At 32.3% G+C, this 17,002-nt stretch overlaps 1 protein-coding gene across 14 annotated transcripts in view; it reads right to left on the reverse strand.

Moving 5' to 3' along the window:
• LOC145303656 (MAP kinase-activating death domain protein-like) overlaps positions 1-17,002 on the reverse strand; it is a 602,561-nt gene that overhangs the window by 336,899 nt on the left and 248,660 nt on the right. For all 14 annotated transcript variants that reach the window (XR_013873756.1, XM_080145234.1, XM_080145231.1 and 11 more), the window contains one exon: positions 9,057-9,188. Coding sequence is in view for 13 of the 14 variants with exons in the window: in XM_080145234.1 (XP_080001360.1) it covers positions 9,057-9,188 (132 nt within the window). In the remaining variant the exon portion in view is untranslated. The remainder of the gene's footprint in view (positions 1-9,056; positions 9,189-17,002) is intronic.

Below are 17,002 nucleotides of genomic sequence, written 5' to 3' on the forward strand. Positions count from 1 at the left end.
AAAAGTAATAGAAATATGTTGGCAAGTTGAAATGAGCATTTTGCATTTCAACTTGCCAACATATTTCTGTGTACATTATTCATCTATTGAAACAAAGATTTTATTATAAACCATCCTTGGAATATGATTACTATTTCTTGTTAATTTAATGTTATGTGATCAGTAATTTAAAAGCTTATCGATTGAATATTTACACACAGACACACACATACATACATCTACTGTCTTATTTATATAGATTACATACACATACACTACTACTACTACTACTACTACTAAAACCCTGTGGATTTTGTTATTTTTTGTATTTGTCTCCGTGCACATCATTCACTTAAACAGAGTTTGAAGACATTGGGTAAATCCTAAGAGATTTTTTATGGCATCATAAATGCTGAAGTAACAAAAGTCTATTGCTTTTTATTTGTGTTTTCGAAACAGTGTCCGGACGGACAGTTTCGTATAGCTTGTCTGGAAATCATACTGTATCCCGACAATTTAGTACTTGACCGTTAAACAATGGAGAACCTACTTACTTGGAGGAATACTATCCAGAGTAAAGGTCTGAGAGTGAATTTTACCAAAATCAAAGTCATCAACGGTTGTAATGCTGGAACACTCCCCTGCTCAGTTTTTGAAAAAGGAGTTGGGTGCAATTATTTTTTTGTGATACTTGTAAACATTGGGTACACAAGAAATACAGTGGAATTACTGGTAGGTTGAGACAGGATAACCAGTTTGTGTGGAAGAGGTGGAACACAATGGAAATGGATGAGAACTATGATGTGAAGAAAGTATATTTAGATGATGATGCTATTGAGAATAATTGTGCTGAAGGTGATGGATGGTGAAGCTATTGAGATTATCGAATTCTGTTTCTTTGGTGATACTATAACAGCACAGGGTAAAACAGGCGTTAATCTGATTGTATGAGTTAGGAGTGAATGGAGCAAATTCAGGGAACTTCTGCCACTACCAATTAAAAGAGCATTATCACTTTCGATAAAGGGAAGAGTCAAATAGATATGTGTATGTAATGTGATTCATGGATGTGAAACCTAACCTTAGTTTACTGCGTACATCTATATAAAAAATGGAAGATCTATTATGTAAATGTGACTATGCTATAGTTGCACAAATGTAACATTGTCCAGGAACTAACATGTTGTAGCCTCAGTCGCAAAGTAAAAAAGAATTCTAACTCGCTTTTTTGTTGTACAACAACATTGTTATGCGCGTGACGTCACCCACATCTAACGTGATTTTCCTTTTTTAAGTCTTTATTTTTCCCTACTAGTGATGTCATTTTGCATGCATTTGCATACATGCATCCATGCTATGTTACGCAGCCATTGAACTAGCTTAGAAAGGGGCTTAACTTATAATAAACAAGAAGAACCTATAAAAATTTCACAATTAATTGCAGAAAATAAGTTTTAATAAAGATTTCTGTCAAAAGCAAATTAAAAAAAAATAATAACAGTTTCAACATTTATTATCCATTATTGTACAGATGTTGACTTAAACGACATTTGTTTCACTAATGTGTGTAGTGTGTGTTTTTAATAACACAAAATAAGTGCTAAAATATTCCTCAGTGTTGGGATGGGGTTATTTCTAAGTAAACTTTCGTTTTTATTGTTCTAATTAGCTGCAATTAACTCACCACGCAACCTATTTATTACTAAGTTTCTATCTATGACTGTATGTGGCCTGACTCCCACTCTGTTTATTTTTGTTTACAGTTGAAGGTAATAAAGGCAATAATAAATATATTGGAATAGTCCAAGTAGCAGTAATATTATTTAATCTGTAGTTGGAGAGAGAGAGAGAGAGAGAGAGAGAGAGAGAGAGAGAGAGAAAGAGAGAGAGAGAGAGAGACGAAAAAGACTAATTTGGGATTTTATCTGTAAAATTCACCCTTTTCTAAATTTAAACAATCTAATCAGAGTTCATCTGGTAACCACACGAGTCACTTTCTTTTGTAATGCTCTGCTGTATGTTAAGGTTTCATTTCCATTTTCAGTAATAAATCATTAAATCCCCATAGTTGTTGTTATGTATTATCATAATAAAAAGATTACTAGCATACACAGAACTAAGATTGTCACAATAATGATACTAAGTACTACTTTTGATACAAAGGAAAAAAAAAATCATGATCACAGATCTTTATATCAGACAGAAAGCAAGGGGGAAATGAGAAAAAGAAAAATGAGAGAAAGAAAGAGAGAGGGGAGGGGGGAGTGTAATTAATAAAGTGCAGTAGAAGAGGAATAGATGATTCTTGTTACCTTGCCAACAGGGAAGTAAAAAAGTTTGGTAAAAAGAGAGAGAAGAGACATCAAAGAGTTGAGTGAGTAACAAGTAAAACACATGTAAACGAAATAAAAAGAAGGCTACAAGGAATAAGATAATTTGTACAGTATATGTTGTTATTGTGTTATCGAGCATCATGTTGTTTTGTAAGATTTGCTATTGAAAAATACTGAAGATAACTTCATGTAGAACTTATATATATATATATATATATATATATATATATATATATATATAATATCATATTACTTATGTCATGTATAAACGCTTATAACATGAAACAAAATATCATATTTATATTATAAGTATTCATTGGATTTTACAACTGTTCCTGTATATTCATTATTTTAAGTTTGAGTATCCTTTTTATACTATCACTTTAATTTTCAAATTATGCGCTAATTACACACATCTATTTTCCTAACAACGGTGCCTCCGATGAGATGGACTATTTATAGAAAATCCATGGGTTAAGGAAACAAACTTTAATCATTATTTGTACTCCTTTGTAAAACAATAAATTTTGTTGCAATTCTACATAATTTACCCTAGAATTTCTATCTCGCATATTGAGCTTATATATATATATATGTAAACCCCGTGCCAGAATTATATGCAAATCGATATTTTTGTCCTAACTTTGATAGTTTTCAATGAAAATTCGTGAAACTTCGCATGTTATACAGCAACACTAACACATGCGCAGATATAAAATGTTAAGCTGATCTATGCAATAGAGAGCAAACGGCAGCCATTTTGGCGATTTGCATGCTAACTTTATATGCAAGATGGACGTAAAGGTGCTTTAAGTTAAGCTGAGAAGTCTAAAATTGTTCAAAGGCTCCATAATAAGATTTCCACCTTAGAAATTGCCAAAGAATTACACCGTGATCATCGTACAATCAAAAAATATTATAATAACCCTTAACATTGCAAAGGACGTTCTGACAAATGGAAAATTCGTAAGAAATCATATCTGTCACGTCAAACAATGAGCAAGATCAATAGAGAAATTCGCCGTAACCCATTTGAATCTAGCAAAAAAGTTTTTGAAAAAGCTGGCATTCCTGATGTGCCCAAATCAACTCGTTGCCGTATCCTGAGGATGATTGCAAAATTTGGAAAGCCAGAGGTCCGCCCTCAATTGAAGGATATCCACAAGAAAAAGAGGATGGAGTGGGCAAGAGATCACATGAAGGTGAATTTTCAAACTGTTTTGTTCACTGATGAGTGCCGATGGACCTGATGGGTGAAGGATGGTACCATAATAAGGTTCTACATCCCCCAAAGGATCAGGCATCAACAAGGACATGGTGATGTGATCTTTTAGGCTGCAATCATTGACAATGAGCTGGTAGGACCATTCAGAGTCACAGATGGAGTGAAAATTACTGCCAAACTCTACATTGACTTAATTTAGGAACACTCAGAACCCTGGCACAAGAAGAATTTGGCATTCCGGAAAAAGATGGTATTCATGCATGATAATGCACTGTCTCATTCTGCAAGGATAGCCACTGAATATTTGGAGAGAGTTTTTGCCAGACATGGGAAAATAATGCGATAGCCAGCCTGTTCTCCAGGTTTAAATCCCGTCAAAAATCTGTGGAGCATCTTGAAACAAAATATTTACTCCGGAGGAAGGCAGTACAACTCCAAGGATAACCTCTGGAATGCTATTCTGACTGCTGCCAAAGACATTTCATCAGATGAAATCGAAAGTTTGACATCTTCAATGGACCAAAGGCTTTTTGCTCTTGTCAATAAAAATGGCAATTATATAAGATATTGATTGTACTATGAAACCATATTGAAGTTGTTTGTTCTTTATTATTGTTGTTCTCAATTTACAAATTCCTAGAATAATCAATGTTTCCATGATCTTTTAGCATTGGTTTGCACATAAAATTGGCACGTTGAAAAAAAATGCAAATCACCAAAATGGCTGCCAATTGTTTATTACTGTGCGGATTAGCTTAAAATTTTAGATCTGCGCTTGTGTTAGTGTTGCCATATAACGCGCTAAATTTCACAAATTTTCATTGAAAACTATTGAAGTTAGAACGAAAATATTGATTTGTATATAATTCTGGCACGGGGTGTGTGTGTATATATATATATATATATATATATATATATATATATATACACAGGCGGCAAAAAGAATGTCTGCACTGTTCATATTTGACTTTTAATTAACATATTCTAGTGGTCAACTTAAAAAAAATAACTTCAAATTGAGGAGGCAAAAAGAGAGGCTGCACAATGGAAAAATTGTTATTTAAATGTAAATTTAGGACATTAATGCAACACAAATACAACAGGAACACAATGAACTAGTTAATATTTAATAGCATAGCCTTTCTACAATTTGACAGCCTAAAATCTTTTGGGAATTCCTTGAATTAGACTGCAGCAACCAGGGAAAGGGCATCCTACTTTTCTTTAATTTTTGTCACAATTTCTTCCAAATTTGAAATTTTATCATTGCGTAGCTGTTGCTTGATGTAATGCCATAAGTTTTCGATAGGATTGAGGTCTGGAGATTGTGCAGGCCAATCCAAACATTGAATATCATGCTCTTCCAGGAATCTCTTAACATTGCCAGCTGTATGAATGAGAGCATTATCCTGCATGAAGATGGGATTACCACTAGAATATTTCAATTAAAAGTCAAACAGGTAAAATTATAGAGGAATAAAAGGCGAATCAAATGAGGTATAGGTTGTTTAAACAGTTACATTGAATTTAGCTTAAATTTGCAGTTTTTGAAAAAATTACAAGTGCAGACTTTCTTTTTGCTAGCACTATATATATATATATATAGTATTTACTTCAACTGAGTTCAATACAAATGGAAAGTAAGCTACACAGAAGCGTTTAAGTTTCATTCCCGGGGGAAATCATCATACTAATTGCATGGATTTACATTTTATGATAATTTTTATAGCTAATGCTAACTAACCAATCTATCCTTGGTTTTATTAACACCTCACTATCTATTTATTCCCATCTACCAATGAGTGCCACTCCATTTGTTTGAAATGGATTTTGGCATTCATGATGTTTAGGCATGTCAAATGAACAAAAAACTTATCTTACACTGACATAGGGAAAACTAAGACAATCGGTAAGTATAAGCCTTCTGTTTTCTATATATTTATTTTTTTAAATATATAAAGTGTATTAGTTTTTTCTTTTACTTTTCTTTCAAAATTTTATTGTGTCTAAAATTTGTTATTTCACATTTACGAGGTAGTCAATTTTTTTACATCTTTGAGATATTAAATTTCTAAAAGGTTAATGTAGTTTGCTTGAAGCATTGTTTGATGTATGTATAAAAAATAAGTTTATCGGAGGAAATACAATGCAGATGTAACGGATAAACAGAAACTTAAGCAACTTAAGATATAATGGTGCAACAAACTATGCAGTTTCACCATTACTGATTCAATACATGTATGTATATCTATCTATCTATATATATATATATATATACACACACACACATTTCTTTTTAAATAATATTTTGCATGTAATATGTTCTTACTTGCTTGTGTCAGGTGGTCAGGTAGTATATCTGTGTTGCAATATTTTGGGAAAACCTTCCCTTCGTCATACATGTATTAGACTTTTAAACGTACATGAAGAATTTGAAAGTCAAACATTTAAATTGCTTTACTTTGTGTCTATCCGTTACATCTCTGCATTGTATTGCCTCCTATAAACCTAAATTTCTTTTAAGCTTCTAGTTTCTCACTCAAACAATCTACATGGATGGATTGTCTAAATATCTGTATATCCTGACTCATCTTAATATTTTCTATTCAATAAGAGCTATTCTCCCTTTTTCTCCAGGCTTTTATGTGTACACACACACACAAACACACACACTATATATATATATATATATATATATATATATATATATATATATATATATATATATAATACTGAAGTGCAGTAAGAATACAGGTTGTATAATACTGTAAACAAAGTCCAAATAAATATTTGTATCAATATTTATAAGACGATCCAAGGCAGATAAAGAAAGCTCAATATATATATATATATATATATATATATATATATATATATATATATATATATATATATTGTGATTAGGTAGGTTATGCTTTTATTTAAGTAGTTATATAAATCAATGGAAATAAATAAGTAGTGAGAGGATAATCACTCTCACTGCTGCTTAACTACCCAATGTTATTTTATATGGTATCTATCACTCTCGTTTCCATCAGTGTCTGTCCCTACTCTTGTTTATTAACCAGAAGAGGTAACAAAACTAACTATAAAAAATTGAGATTGGAATAGTTCATTATAAACAAAAGGGAATACCAATGCTGGTAGTAATATTAGTTAATTTGTTTAAAAAAAATCCAAAACATTGTTAATTTTCAATCTATCATGAGCTCAATGAGTGATCCAATAGGTCGCAGCTTTTCTGGTAGCTATTTAAATGTGCACAGACTTTTATAAAAGCATTTCAAATATTTTCAATCTCAAATATCCATCTATCCATGTCAAACGATAGCTGATTGATTTATCAATCATACTTAATTGTTGCAGACGAAATACTGATGCTTCCATATACTATGAACTTTCTCAAATAGTGTATAAACAAAAACTATATTAATCTTGAGACATATGATAGTGCGAAAACAGTTGGCCCATTCTCCGTATACATTACAAACCAGTTAGTTAATTTGTAAATATCCAATATATTGTTCGCTAGCAGTAATAAACCTTTTTATATTTGTATGTTGGCCATATCTTCAAATAGCATTGTGAAACAAATAAAGGTCTCTTTTCAGTTTAGAGAGACACTGGATACTTTCTGTAAGGATATTTGTACCGAAAGTCAACAGTAAAGCAAACGTTGTGCAATCTCCAACATCACATCTCTTGCACAAGAATTGTTTGAATTCAATGGTGATGAGAAATCTAGGACATTTGGAAACAATGCTGGGGTACGCAGAGAAAGGTTGGTGTTATTTCAGAGTTTTTCTTTTCTTAGACTAATTGCAAAACCAAGTCTACCATACTATGTAATCCATAGCTAGAGAGAGGACATATAAATTCATACATTTCCCAAGGGTATAATAATAATACATTGGATACATATAATATATTGAAATTAATACAGCAGTCATAACAGAATTTGAATCCTATATATCAAGCCCATAGTCAATGCCTGTAACCATGATGCCATGCCATTTCCAGAATCAAACTTAACTTTATTTAATAAATGATATCTACACTTTATTAAAAAACCCACCAATATTTAACAGAAGTAGATAATAGAAATATTCAAAATATAAATAAGTGTAGAGCTATTTTAATAAATATTTTAAAAGTTGAAACAAAATGTGATTTCAAAGATAATCTGCAGATAGAGATTGCTTGAGGTATTGCAATTAAAAAAAGAGAGAACTTTTCAAATGTAAATTACGTGTAAAAACATGGAATCAAACACTGGTTTGCATCTAAAACTTAAACTATCAGAAAAATATTTCAAGTAAATAAATGATTTATTATTTTGCACATATATTTTATTGCAATTAAAAAGTAAAAAAAAAAAAAAATTACATTAATTCGGAAATTTCATATAAGTTCTCCAGTTTGACTTAGAAGGTACTGAATTTTTGAGATGAGGATCGCTTATTCGCATTATTTGTATTCATCGGACTACTGTTCTGATCTTGAGTGTGATTTTCACGTTTCAGTCGATGTAACCACCAACCTTCTTCAGGTGTATCTTGCCGAACTCTGGAATGTTTCTGGGAATTTGGACAGCATTTCAATTTATTTACTTCACGCGGTTAGCATTCTCTTGTTCCATCAGCCATGACTGGATAGAGGTTCTAAGTAATTTGCAATTGTATTTTTCGGTCGCCCACACTGAGGATTTTAATACGATATGGGAACCATTAATTATAAACAATAGATAATATATACAAGTAATAAGTAAAAACATATAGATATAATGTCTAGTAATACGCAGAGAAAGTAATAAATAGTGATATTTACAGCTAGAAATAAAATAGGTTTAAGGTTCCTAAAATTCGTACTAGAATTGTTTGCAAGGACCCGTGGTGCAGTGGTTAGAGTACTTGGAAAAATCAACTGTAAAAAGTTATATTCTCCTGAAGGTTGAAGGTTCAATCAACCGAAACGTTGTGAAAACACACTCAAGATGAAAACAATAGTCCGATGAATCCAAATAATATGAATCTAAATAACACACAGCATTTTTATATCGCAGCAACCATAATGTAAATGCTTAGGGCCCTTATAGGACATAATCTGGCCATGAATACTTGTTCTTTTCATGACTGGGATCTGCATGGATAAATGATGACTGTAAATGCCTTTTCATAATATAAATTTATTCATCCAAACAACTAATAATAGGTTGGTTGCTTCATATATTCATAGGAATTGTTAATTATTATTTTGTTTTATTCAGGTGACCATGATGATGAAAGTTTCCCATGGCCATCTATAGTTTAGCACCAAAAATATTAAATTTTTTTCTTTTATGTAATTCTTCTTATCCAAACATGGTTTGGTAGCCCCCCTGCTTCAAACTGTTTAACCCTGACTTAGTATATAATACATATCATTGGTCTGTAAGGTTATTAGATGCAATTAAATTCAGTTTTCAATTAAAAAAGATAGAAATAAAATCTGCTGAAAGGCAGAATGCTTTGTTTACTTACTTGCTCTGCACAACTCATGCAAGTTGGAAGTAAAGGAATAACAGGGAACATGTATTCCAGTGGATACAGCATTGAAACAAATGCCATTACGCTCATCGATAGAGCATTGTAATCTCGGGACTGCAACACAATCTGGAACAGATGAATAAAATTATTTTAATTCAGATATAAAAATAAAAATGACAAAACAATAAAACATTTACACAAGCAAAAAGAATGTGTGAATGTGTATGCATATAATGTGAAATATATTACATAAATAACAGTTGTATGTATGTCATGTTAAAAGTAAAAGAAAAACTACAAAACAAAGACCAACAAAGTTGTATTACATGAATAACATCTAAAATTTAGAAAAAAAATATTAATTCTCCGGAGGTCAACTAGGCTAGGTTTTGTCATGAAGGATCTATTTTTCAGTGTTATGTACATATTTGGAAAGAAAATGCAGACTCATTCCTGGACGAATCCATTACATAAAGGAGAGTTGTAGGTGTGTATATGTCTAGCTAGAGTGAAATAAGTTGGAGGAGAAAGAGGGATAAAATGGGGGCAAAAGAAAGAGAGACTGCCAGAGAGGTTGAGAAGTGCATGTTTTTATAGAAATACAAATATGTTATGTTGGCAACGCCAGGTAGCCTTGGTAGTATTATATATAAAAAGGAAAACACAAAAGTAATCAAAGAGTGCACACCTATGCCAACATTTATTTACAAAAAGATTAATATCAATTTGTTTGCTGCAATGCAATGTGAAAGATTTTAACTGTTTTCTTTTGAAATGATTACTTAATACTTTCAAGTAATGCTTTCTTCAAGTCTTACAAGGAATGTGTCCTAAAGACAAAGTGATGACCAATTTTGACTCATGAAGAAATTTATCGTAGCAGTAATGGATCTGACCAATTTGTATTTTGATCTCTTAATGTATAAATGCATACTTTTATTTACTTTTCATACAACGTATTTAGACTGAAAACAATTTTTACAATATTTTCTATGTCGAATGAGATTTTGTTATTTTTTTTACATGTTTCAACTGTTGTTTTCATCATATTTGTTATGTTCAACAAGGTGAGATAGTCTCAAAATTAGAAATAATAACAATATTAACAACAACTAATTAACTATAAGCATATAACATGCAATATGAGTAAAGGTAAATAATCATATTAAACATTAGGTTTATAAACCATCACAAATTATCCTATTGAACACATAACCCACGCCTTTATCCACTAGGATAAAAGATGAAATGTTCTAGAGTTAATTGTATATAGAGGTTGTGAGTTCAATCCCTGGTAAAGCAACTTAACACAGAATGAACTGATATATGATATGGAATGCGGAATGAGAACAACCCACGCACAGGGAATCAGATAAGGGTTGTAATCTGGTCTATATCACTAGTTAAAGTGCTTATTGCTTAGGTACAATATTCAGACCAAAACAGATGTTGCCATATTAAGAGGAAGGAGATATCATATTATGAAATTTCTTAAAGTTTCAATTCTCTTGGATTCATATGATGTTCTTTATATTTTTGTTCAATTTTTATTTTAATTTTATTATGTTTGGACAGTGTTATGTGGTTATGTGAGTTGCTTTCTGCACTTGAGAATTTTCCTTAATGTTTCGGCTGTTTTCATCAATGTCATACATTACATCTCAATTTCTCACAATTTTCTTCTTATTATTATCATTAATAGTAGTAGTAGCAGCAGTGGTGGTGGTGGTAGTAGTCTTTCATTATAGTTATTAATGAAAGGTCTCATGCTCGATATAACTGATGTTCTGACATCAGTTTCTGTTTATAAAGTTATGGCTCCTGTTTGTGAACAAACTCCTCTGAAAGTTTTGAAGATAAACCAACATGACCATACATATCCTGAAACTACTGTACCCAGTGTATTTGAAGCAGTATATTTCATTTTCATTAAAAGAAATACATAATTTTGTAGTTTACAGTCATGCTTGCAATCCATAAAAAAGAAACGTTTAATATTATTTTACTTATAACATGAAAATGATAGACAATAAAAGAATAAGAATAAAAATGTTAATAAGGAGTTCATAGCTTAGAGCAGGAGTGCCAAAGAACCCCCCCCACCCGATTGATTTACAGCAAAAATTGATATTGAAGACTATAAATTCACTGAAATTTATTTCACTCCCACTTTACTTACACCCACTTTCTCCCAATCAATGTGAGTACATCCTCACTCCGCACCTATATCATAAAATGTGAAAATAAGAATAAAAATAAGTAATAAATATTATGGGCTGGGAACAAAAAGACATAGGCTTCCTCATTCAATGCTGGGCAATGTTGGGTATTTTTGTCAGTACTTTAAATAAAATTTTATATCTATATGAAGCAAAGCACACCACCAGAATTGAGTTGGGTTTCTGTATTTAGTGCTTCTATATATTAATATATATATTATTTCATTTTTAGAGATTCTTTGATATATTTCTCTCAAAACTCTCTATAAGTTATCTAGATCCAATTCTTTTATTGTTATAATCTTGATTTTTTTTTTTTTACAGGAGAATCACCACTTATTAAAGCCCAAAGACCACTCGGGGCTAAGGGTTAATGAGTGTATGGTGGTCATCGGGACAACAGTGTAGCAGTGGTTAGTGGTGGAAATTGAGTATAAGTTGATTATTTGGAGGCTGGCTCAATAAGAACTTTTTTACAATGGACTTGAAGATGATCATGTTGTAGTCAGCCAGAAAGCAGGCCAGCAGAACAGTTTCACAGGCAGGCACTTCTAGGAAAGAAGCTTTGTTCATGGAATCTGCATTTAAATTTTGGTACAGAGAGAGTTGGGGAAATTGTTGATAGTAGTTTTAGCTAGGCAAGTGTTTTTTGTGAAAGTTTGGTAAGGGAGGACCATAGATTGAAGCTTAGACGAGCACTTGCCATGAAAATAACGATAGAGCAGAGACAGGCTCGCAATGACTCTTTTGTGAGAAAGAGGTTGCAGGAAAGAGAAAGAGATATCCCCCCTACTAGGTTTTACAGCTGGTTTTGAACTCTGTCAAGGCAGGATAGGTCCCTGAGCATCTGCTGCCCAGATGTGCCAACAGGATTCCATCCTAGGATGTACTTGGCTCTTATACAGGTAGAGGATTGCATTAGAATGATCCAATCATTTTTCCAGCGATCTTGGCAACGTATTTGATGTATGTGTTCCATTTCAGATCAGGAATAAAGGTCAGTGCCAGAAGCTTGTCAAAACATAGTGCTTCCCCAAGGCGATAATCGTTCATTTCAATTGGAGCTAAGTGAGGTCAGAGCGTTGATGATAGAAAGAGAGAAGCTTGGTTTTCTTCATAAGTCATTGCTATATTGTTCAGGTTTCTCTACCTTCTATTGACTTCTGATCATTAATTTCAGTTTTGGAGTTTAGTGGCTTCTGGATCTAGTTACTGCAATTGTCCACATATTAATATACATGTGTATTGCCCATTTATTCGTTCATGTTACATTTTAGTTAGTTTCCATAGCAATATGGCCAACATTGTTTAGTAGCAGTTACCAGTAAACGTTAAGACAAAAAGGAGATTAGATGAGTTCAAACAGAGAAAGGGGAAGAGAGAGTAATTCACACATGTTGATGTATGGAAAAAAGTGTATTATATCAGTTTATATATATAGAGAGAGATGGGGGGGGGTTCTTGTAAGGGAAAGAGAGGAATAAACAAATAATTTAATTTAGATTATATTAATATTAATTAATAAAAATATATAATTTATAGATAAAATTAAAACCTATTTTCTTTCATAGCAGATGAAAGAAGAGTACAGGTAAGAGAGACTGAAACATAAGCATGGAAAGGAAAAAGAAAAAAGTGAAAAAGTAAAAATGAGGGTGTTACATCATTTCTTATAATGACAATCTCTTGTCTATATTAACATTTTGCAACTCTTTGCATTTTGTGTGTATGTATGTTTCTCGCTTAAATGTGACTTACACTTTTTTATTTCACTTTGTTTCTCACCAACTTTTAAAAAATTTAAATGTATTTTTTTTTTTAAATGTAAAACTAATAAATCCATAACAATGTCATGTAGGTACAAGTAGTAAACAAACAATGATACACATATGTATTATCTCGACTATTCAGAGTAGCATTCTCATCTTCGTTGCTATTTTCAAAAATGCTTTAGTTAATGTAACTTCTGACCTTCAGGTGCATCTTTTCAAACTAAAGAATCTCTGTAGAATTTTGAGACAAAATAATAATCCAAATAATCCATCATCATCTAAAACCTTCTGATATAGTATAATACAGATCTTAATCATATATTGCAGCATCTTTTCTTCCATCTCTGTAAATTGGAAAATTGAATAAGTGATGAGCTAAACAAATTTCAACAAACTGTTATTTTGTTAGAGAAGAGTTCTTTTGTACCTCCTACCTCCCACTATTAAGCATGCTTTACCGTAATACTATTTTCCAAAGAACAACCTAAATATTGTTGTTACATGAAAAGGCTGTCCTCTTCTCATGTAAGTAATAAGACATACTAGATAAGTGAAAATGATATTAGGATAAAGCTAGAATCGAACCCTGTAGGCAAGTGTTAAAGATAATGGAAAATGGAATGTTAGAAATTAAGTACATTGTTAATTCTATTAGAAATAGTTAAATATTGTTTATGTCGGAAAAAGAGTCGATTGTCCATTCTTTTAGAAATCTGGATATTAAATATGTCAGTTAAATGAATACACAATGCGAGTTAAAATATATTGTTTAAAAAATAGGTTAGAATTAGAATTGAGGATTCTTTTGTTTTCCAAAAGTGTGGTTGGACAAACATATGTAAAGCTACATGAAAATTAGTCACTTTGAAAACCACACTTCTGACGTCGTAAACAAAGGAGATTTCTCAATATAGGAATCTGAGAGTTCGAAGTCAGTCAAGAGTTGAGAGGATGAGACAGAGAGTCAGTTGGAGAGGAGGGCCCCTTAGAAGCGAAGGGAGGAAAATGGACCATGTAAATCAAAGTTTGAATTCCTGACATCACGGATCGGTCGATTGAATAATAAAGAAACCAACTATGTTTGTAACTGTTGTCACGAGTCGTCATTCCTCACAACCAGAAAAGGTAAATGTGTTTTATTATCATCTTATAATGAATATTATAACCCTTCCAAGATTATGTATCCTCCACTCCTCTGTATAAGAACTGTTGCATCAATATCTCCCAGCCGGATTAATATGTGTTAACAAGAATCATCCCAGTCTGTATAAATGTCCCCCTCATTATCATCGTCATCTATTCTGAGTCCCCGTATTACATGAACCTGTTATATGTGGCTCTCCCAATATGAACTTTCGTCATCTTTAAATATGTACCCCCTACACAACATTGTCTGGGACTGCTTATTTAATGTTTTTATCTTATAATATGTGTTGCATATAGTTAAAACGACTATTTCATGTCCAATTTCAACCTAATATTGCAAACATTGCAAATGACATTATAAATTTATTTGGTTGTCTCTCACAAATACGAATCGTTATTAAATCAGTGAAAAAAAAAAAAAAATGATATAGCACCATGTGTGTCAATGGAAAGCATAGTAAATTTGCAAATAAATGCTATTACAATATCAATAATTTAACAAATATAATAGGAAAGTAACAATTTATCTATTCATTACTTTCACAATGCAGTAGAAGGTGTTGTTGGCATTCGTGCTTGTTTGTATGTATACAGGGCAACATCTTCTCCTAAAAACAAAAAGCCACCTATGGAACCATTAATAAAATGCAAAATCTTTTCTGCAATCTAACCATATTTGATACAAATAAACATCACTCTATACCTCACTTGTTGATCAAGTCATCCTGAATAGGCTTTACACTCATCAGATCATAACCTTCCCTCATCCTAGGTTTTAGCTGTTAGATTTGTGCCTATCAAAAATATATCCAGACTATTCCCGGATTAAAGAAAGTTACCACAGCCTAAATCAGAGCCGTGCCGAGAAGAAGAGTGTATCAGAGTTGTTGATAATTTTATACACCATATCAAGGTGGGCTTATCATTGAATGCACATAAGAAAAACAAACATTCATGACTAAAACTTGGTGGAAAAGTCAAGTACAGACTCAAGTTTATTTGTACCAAATATGGTTAGATTACAGAAGGGATTTTAAATTTTATTAACAATGTCATAGATGCCTGTTTGCAAAAACTACTCAACAGATTGTTATAGATTTTATGAACATCAACTTACATATTTACATGTACTGGGTGTTCAAAAGGTCACTGAAGGGTTTTGAACTTAAATAGATTCTTTATTTTTGATGATATCTTTCTGTAATTTTAGCATAATCTGATTAAGACATGGAGAAATATTTTTTTTAAATGCAAAATTCAAACAATCTTTATTTATGAAAAATAATGTCTTTTAAATATTGCCCATTTTCAGCTTCGCATATTAGTGCTCTTTCCAAAATATTATTCATGATAGATTGTAAAATCTCTAAATTGTGATTTAAATCCCTTATTTCATTCCACAAACTGGCAGACCTCGAAACATCAAACTCCAAACCCTGCAAGAACTGAAGGAAAACATCAGGAACGAAATAAGGGAGCAAAATCGCAATCCAGAGATTCTGCAATCTGTCATGAATGTTTTGGGAAAGAGCACAAATATTGGACGCTGAAAATGGGCAACATTTAAAGGACATTTTTTATGAATAAAGATTGTTTGAATTTTGCATTAAAATTTGTTTTTATAATGTTTTAGCCAGATTGTGTTAAAATTACAGAAAGATATCATCAAAAATAAAAATAAAGACTATTTAAGTTCAAAACATTACAGTGATTTTTGGACACCTTAAAATATAACTCAATAACACTAAGAAGTAAATAAGAAAATTTCTCGTTCTTATTAATAAAATAGCTTGTCTAGTTATTGATTTCTATGATTTTTTTTTTTTTTTTTTTTTTTTTTTTTTTTACAAAGGCATCACCACATTATCAAGGCCCAGAGGCCACTCAAGGATAAGGGTTAAAGAGTGTACAGTAGAAGTTGGTCAATATAGTAATCATTAGTAATGAAAATTTGGTAAATTTAATAACTTATATGGAACGGCTCATCAAGAACTTATTTACTTTAGACTTGAACAAAACCATATTGTAGTCAGCCGGAAAGCAGGAAAACGGAAGACAATTCCACAGGCGTGCAGTTCTAAGAAAGAAGCTTTGTTCATGGAATCTACGTTTAGGTTTAGGCACAGATAAAGAGTGGGGGAAATTATTGATAGTGTTTACAGCTAGACGAGTGTTTCTTGTGAAAGTTTGGCGAGGGGGGACCATAGATTGAAGCTCAGTTGAACACTTTCCATGAAAATAACGATACATCAGAGACAAACTCGCAACATCTCTTCTGTGAGATAGAGGTTGCAAGGAGGAGAAAAGGACATCTCCTACGAGGCTACGAAGTCTATTTTGAACTCTATCAAGGCAGGACAAGTTCTTTCTAGCAGCTCCTGCCCAGATGTGGCAACAGTATTCCATCCTTGGACGTACCTGGCTCTTATATAGATAGAGAATAGCATCAGCAGTGAGATATCTACTGGATCGATAGAAAGATCCCACCATTTTTCCAGCGGCCTTGGCAACAGATTTGATATACGTGTTCCATTTAAGATCAGGAGTAATGGTCAAGCCCAGAAGCTTGTCAAAACTTGAGGCCTCCTGAAGACGAGAGCCATTCATTTCAATTGATGACAAATGTGGATTAGAATGTTGATGATGTAAAGAGAGAAGCTTGGTTTTAGATGCATTAAAAGTAACCAGCCACTCCTTTCCCCATTGTACTACGTGCTCAAGATCAGAGGAGAGAGAATTGGAGAGAACTTGCTCGTTTACTGTCTTAGATGTGGTACCATAAATGGTAGTGTCGTCAGCATAA

Source organism: Euprymna scolopes, chromosome 19 (genome assembly GCF_053919585.1).
Source record: "Euprymna scolopes isolate OS-2025 chromosome 19, ASM5391958v1, whole genome shotgun sequence".
Classification (NCBI taxonomy): Eukaryota; Metazoa; Mollusca; class Cephalopoda; order Sepiida; family Sepiolidae; genus Euprymna; species Euprymna scolopes.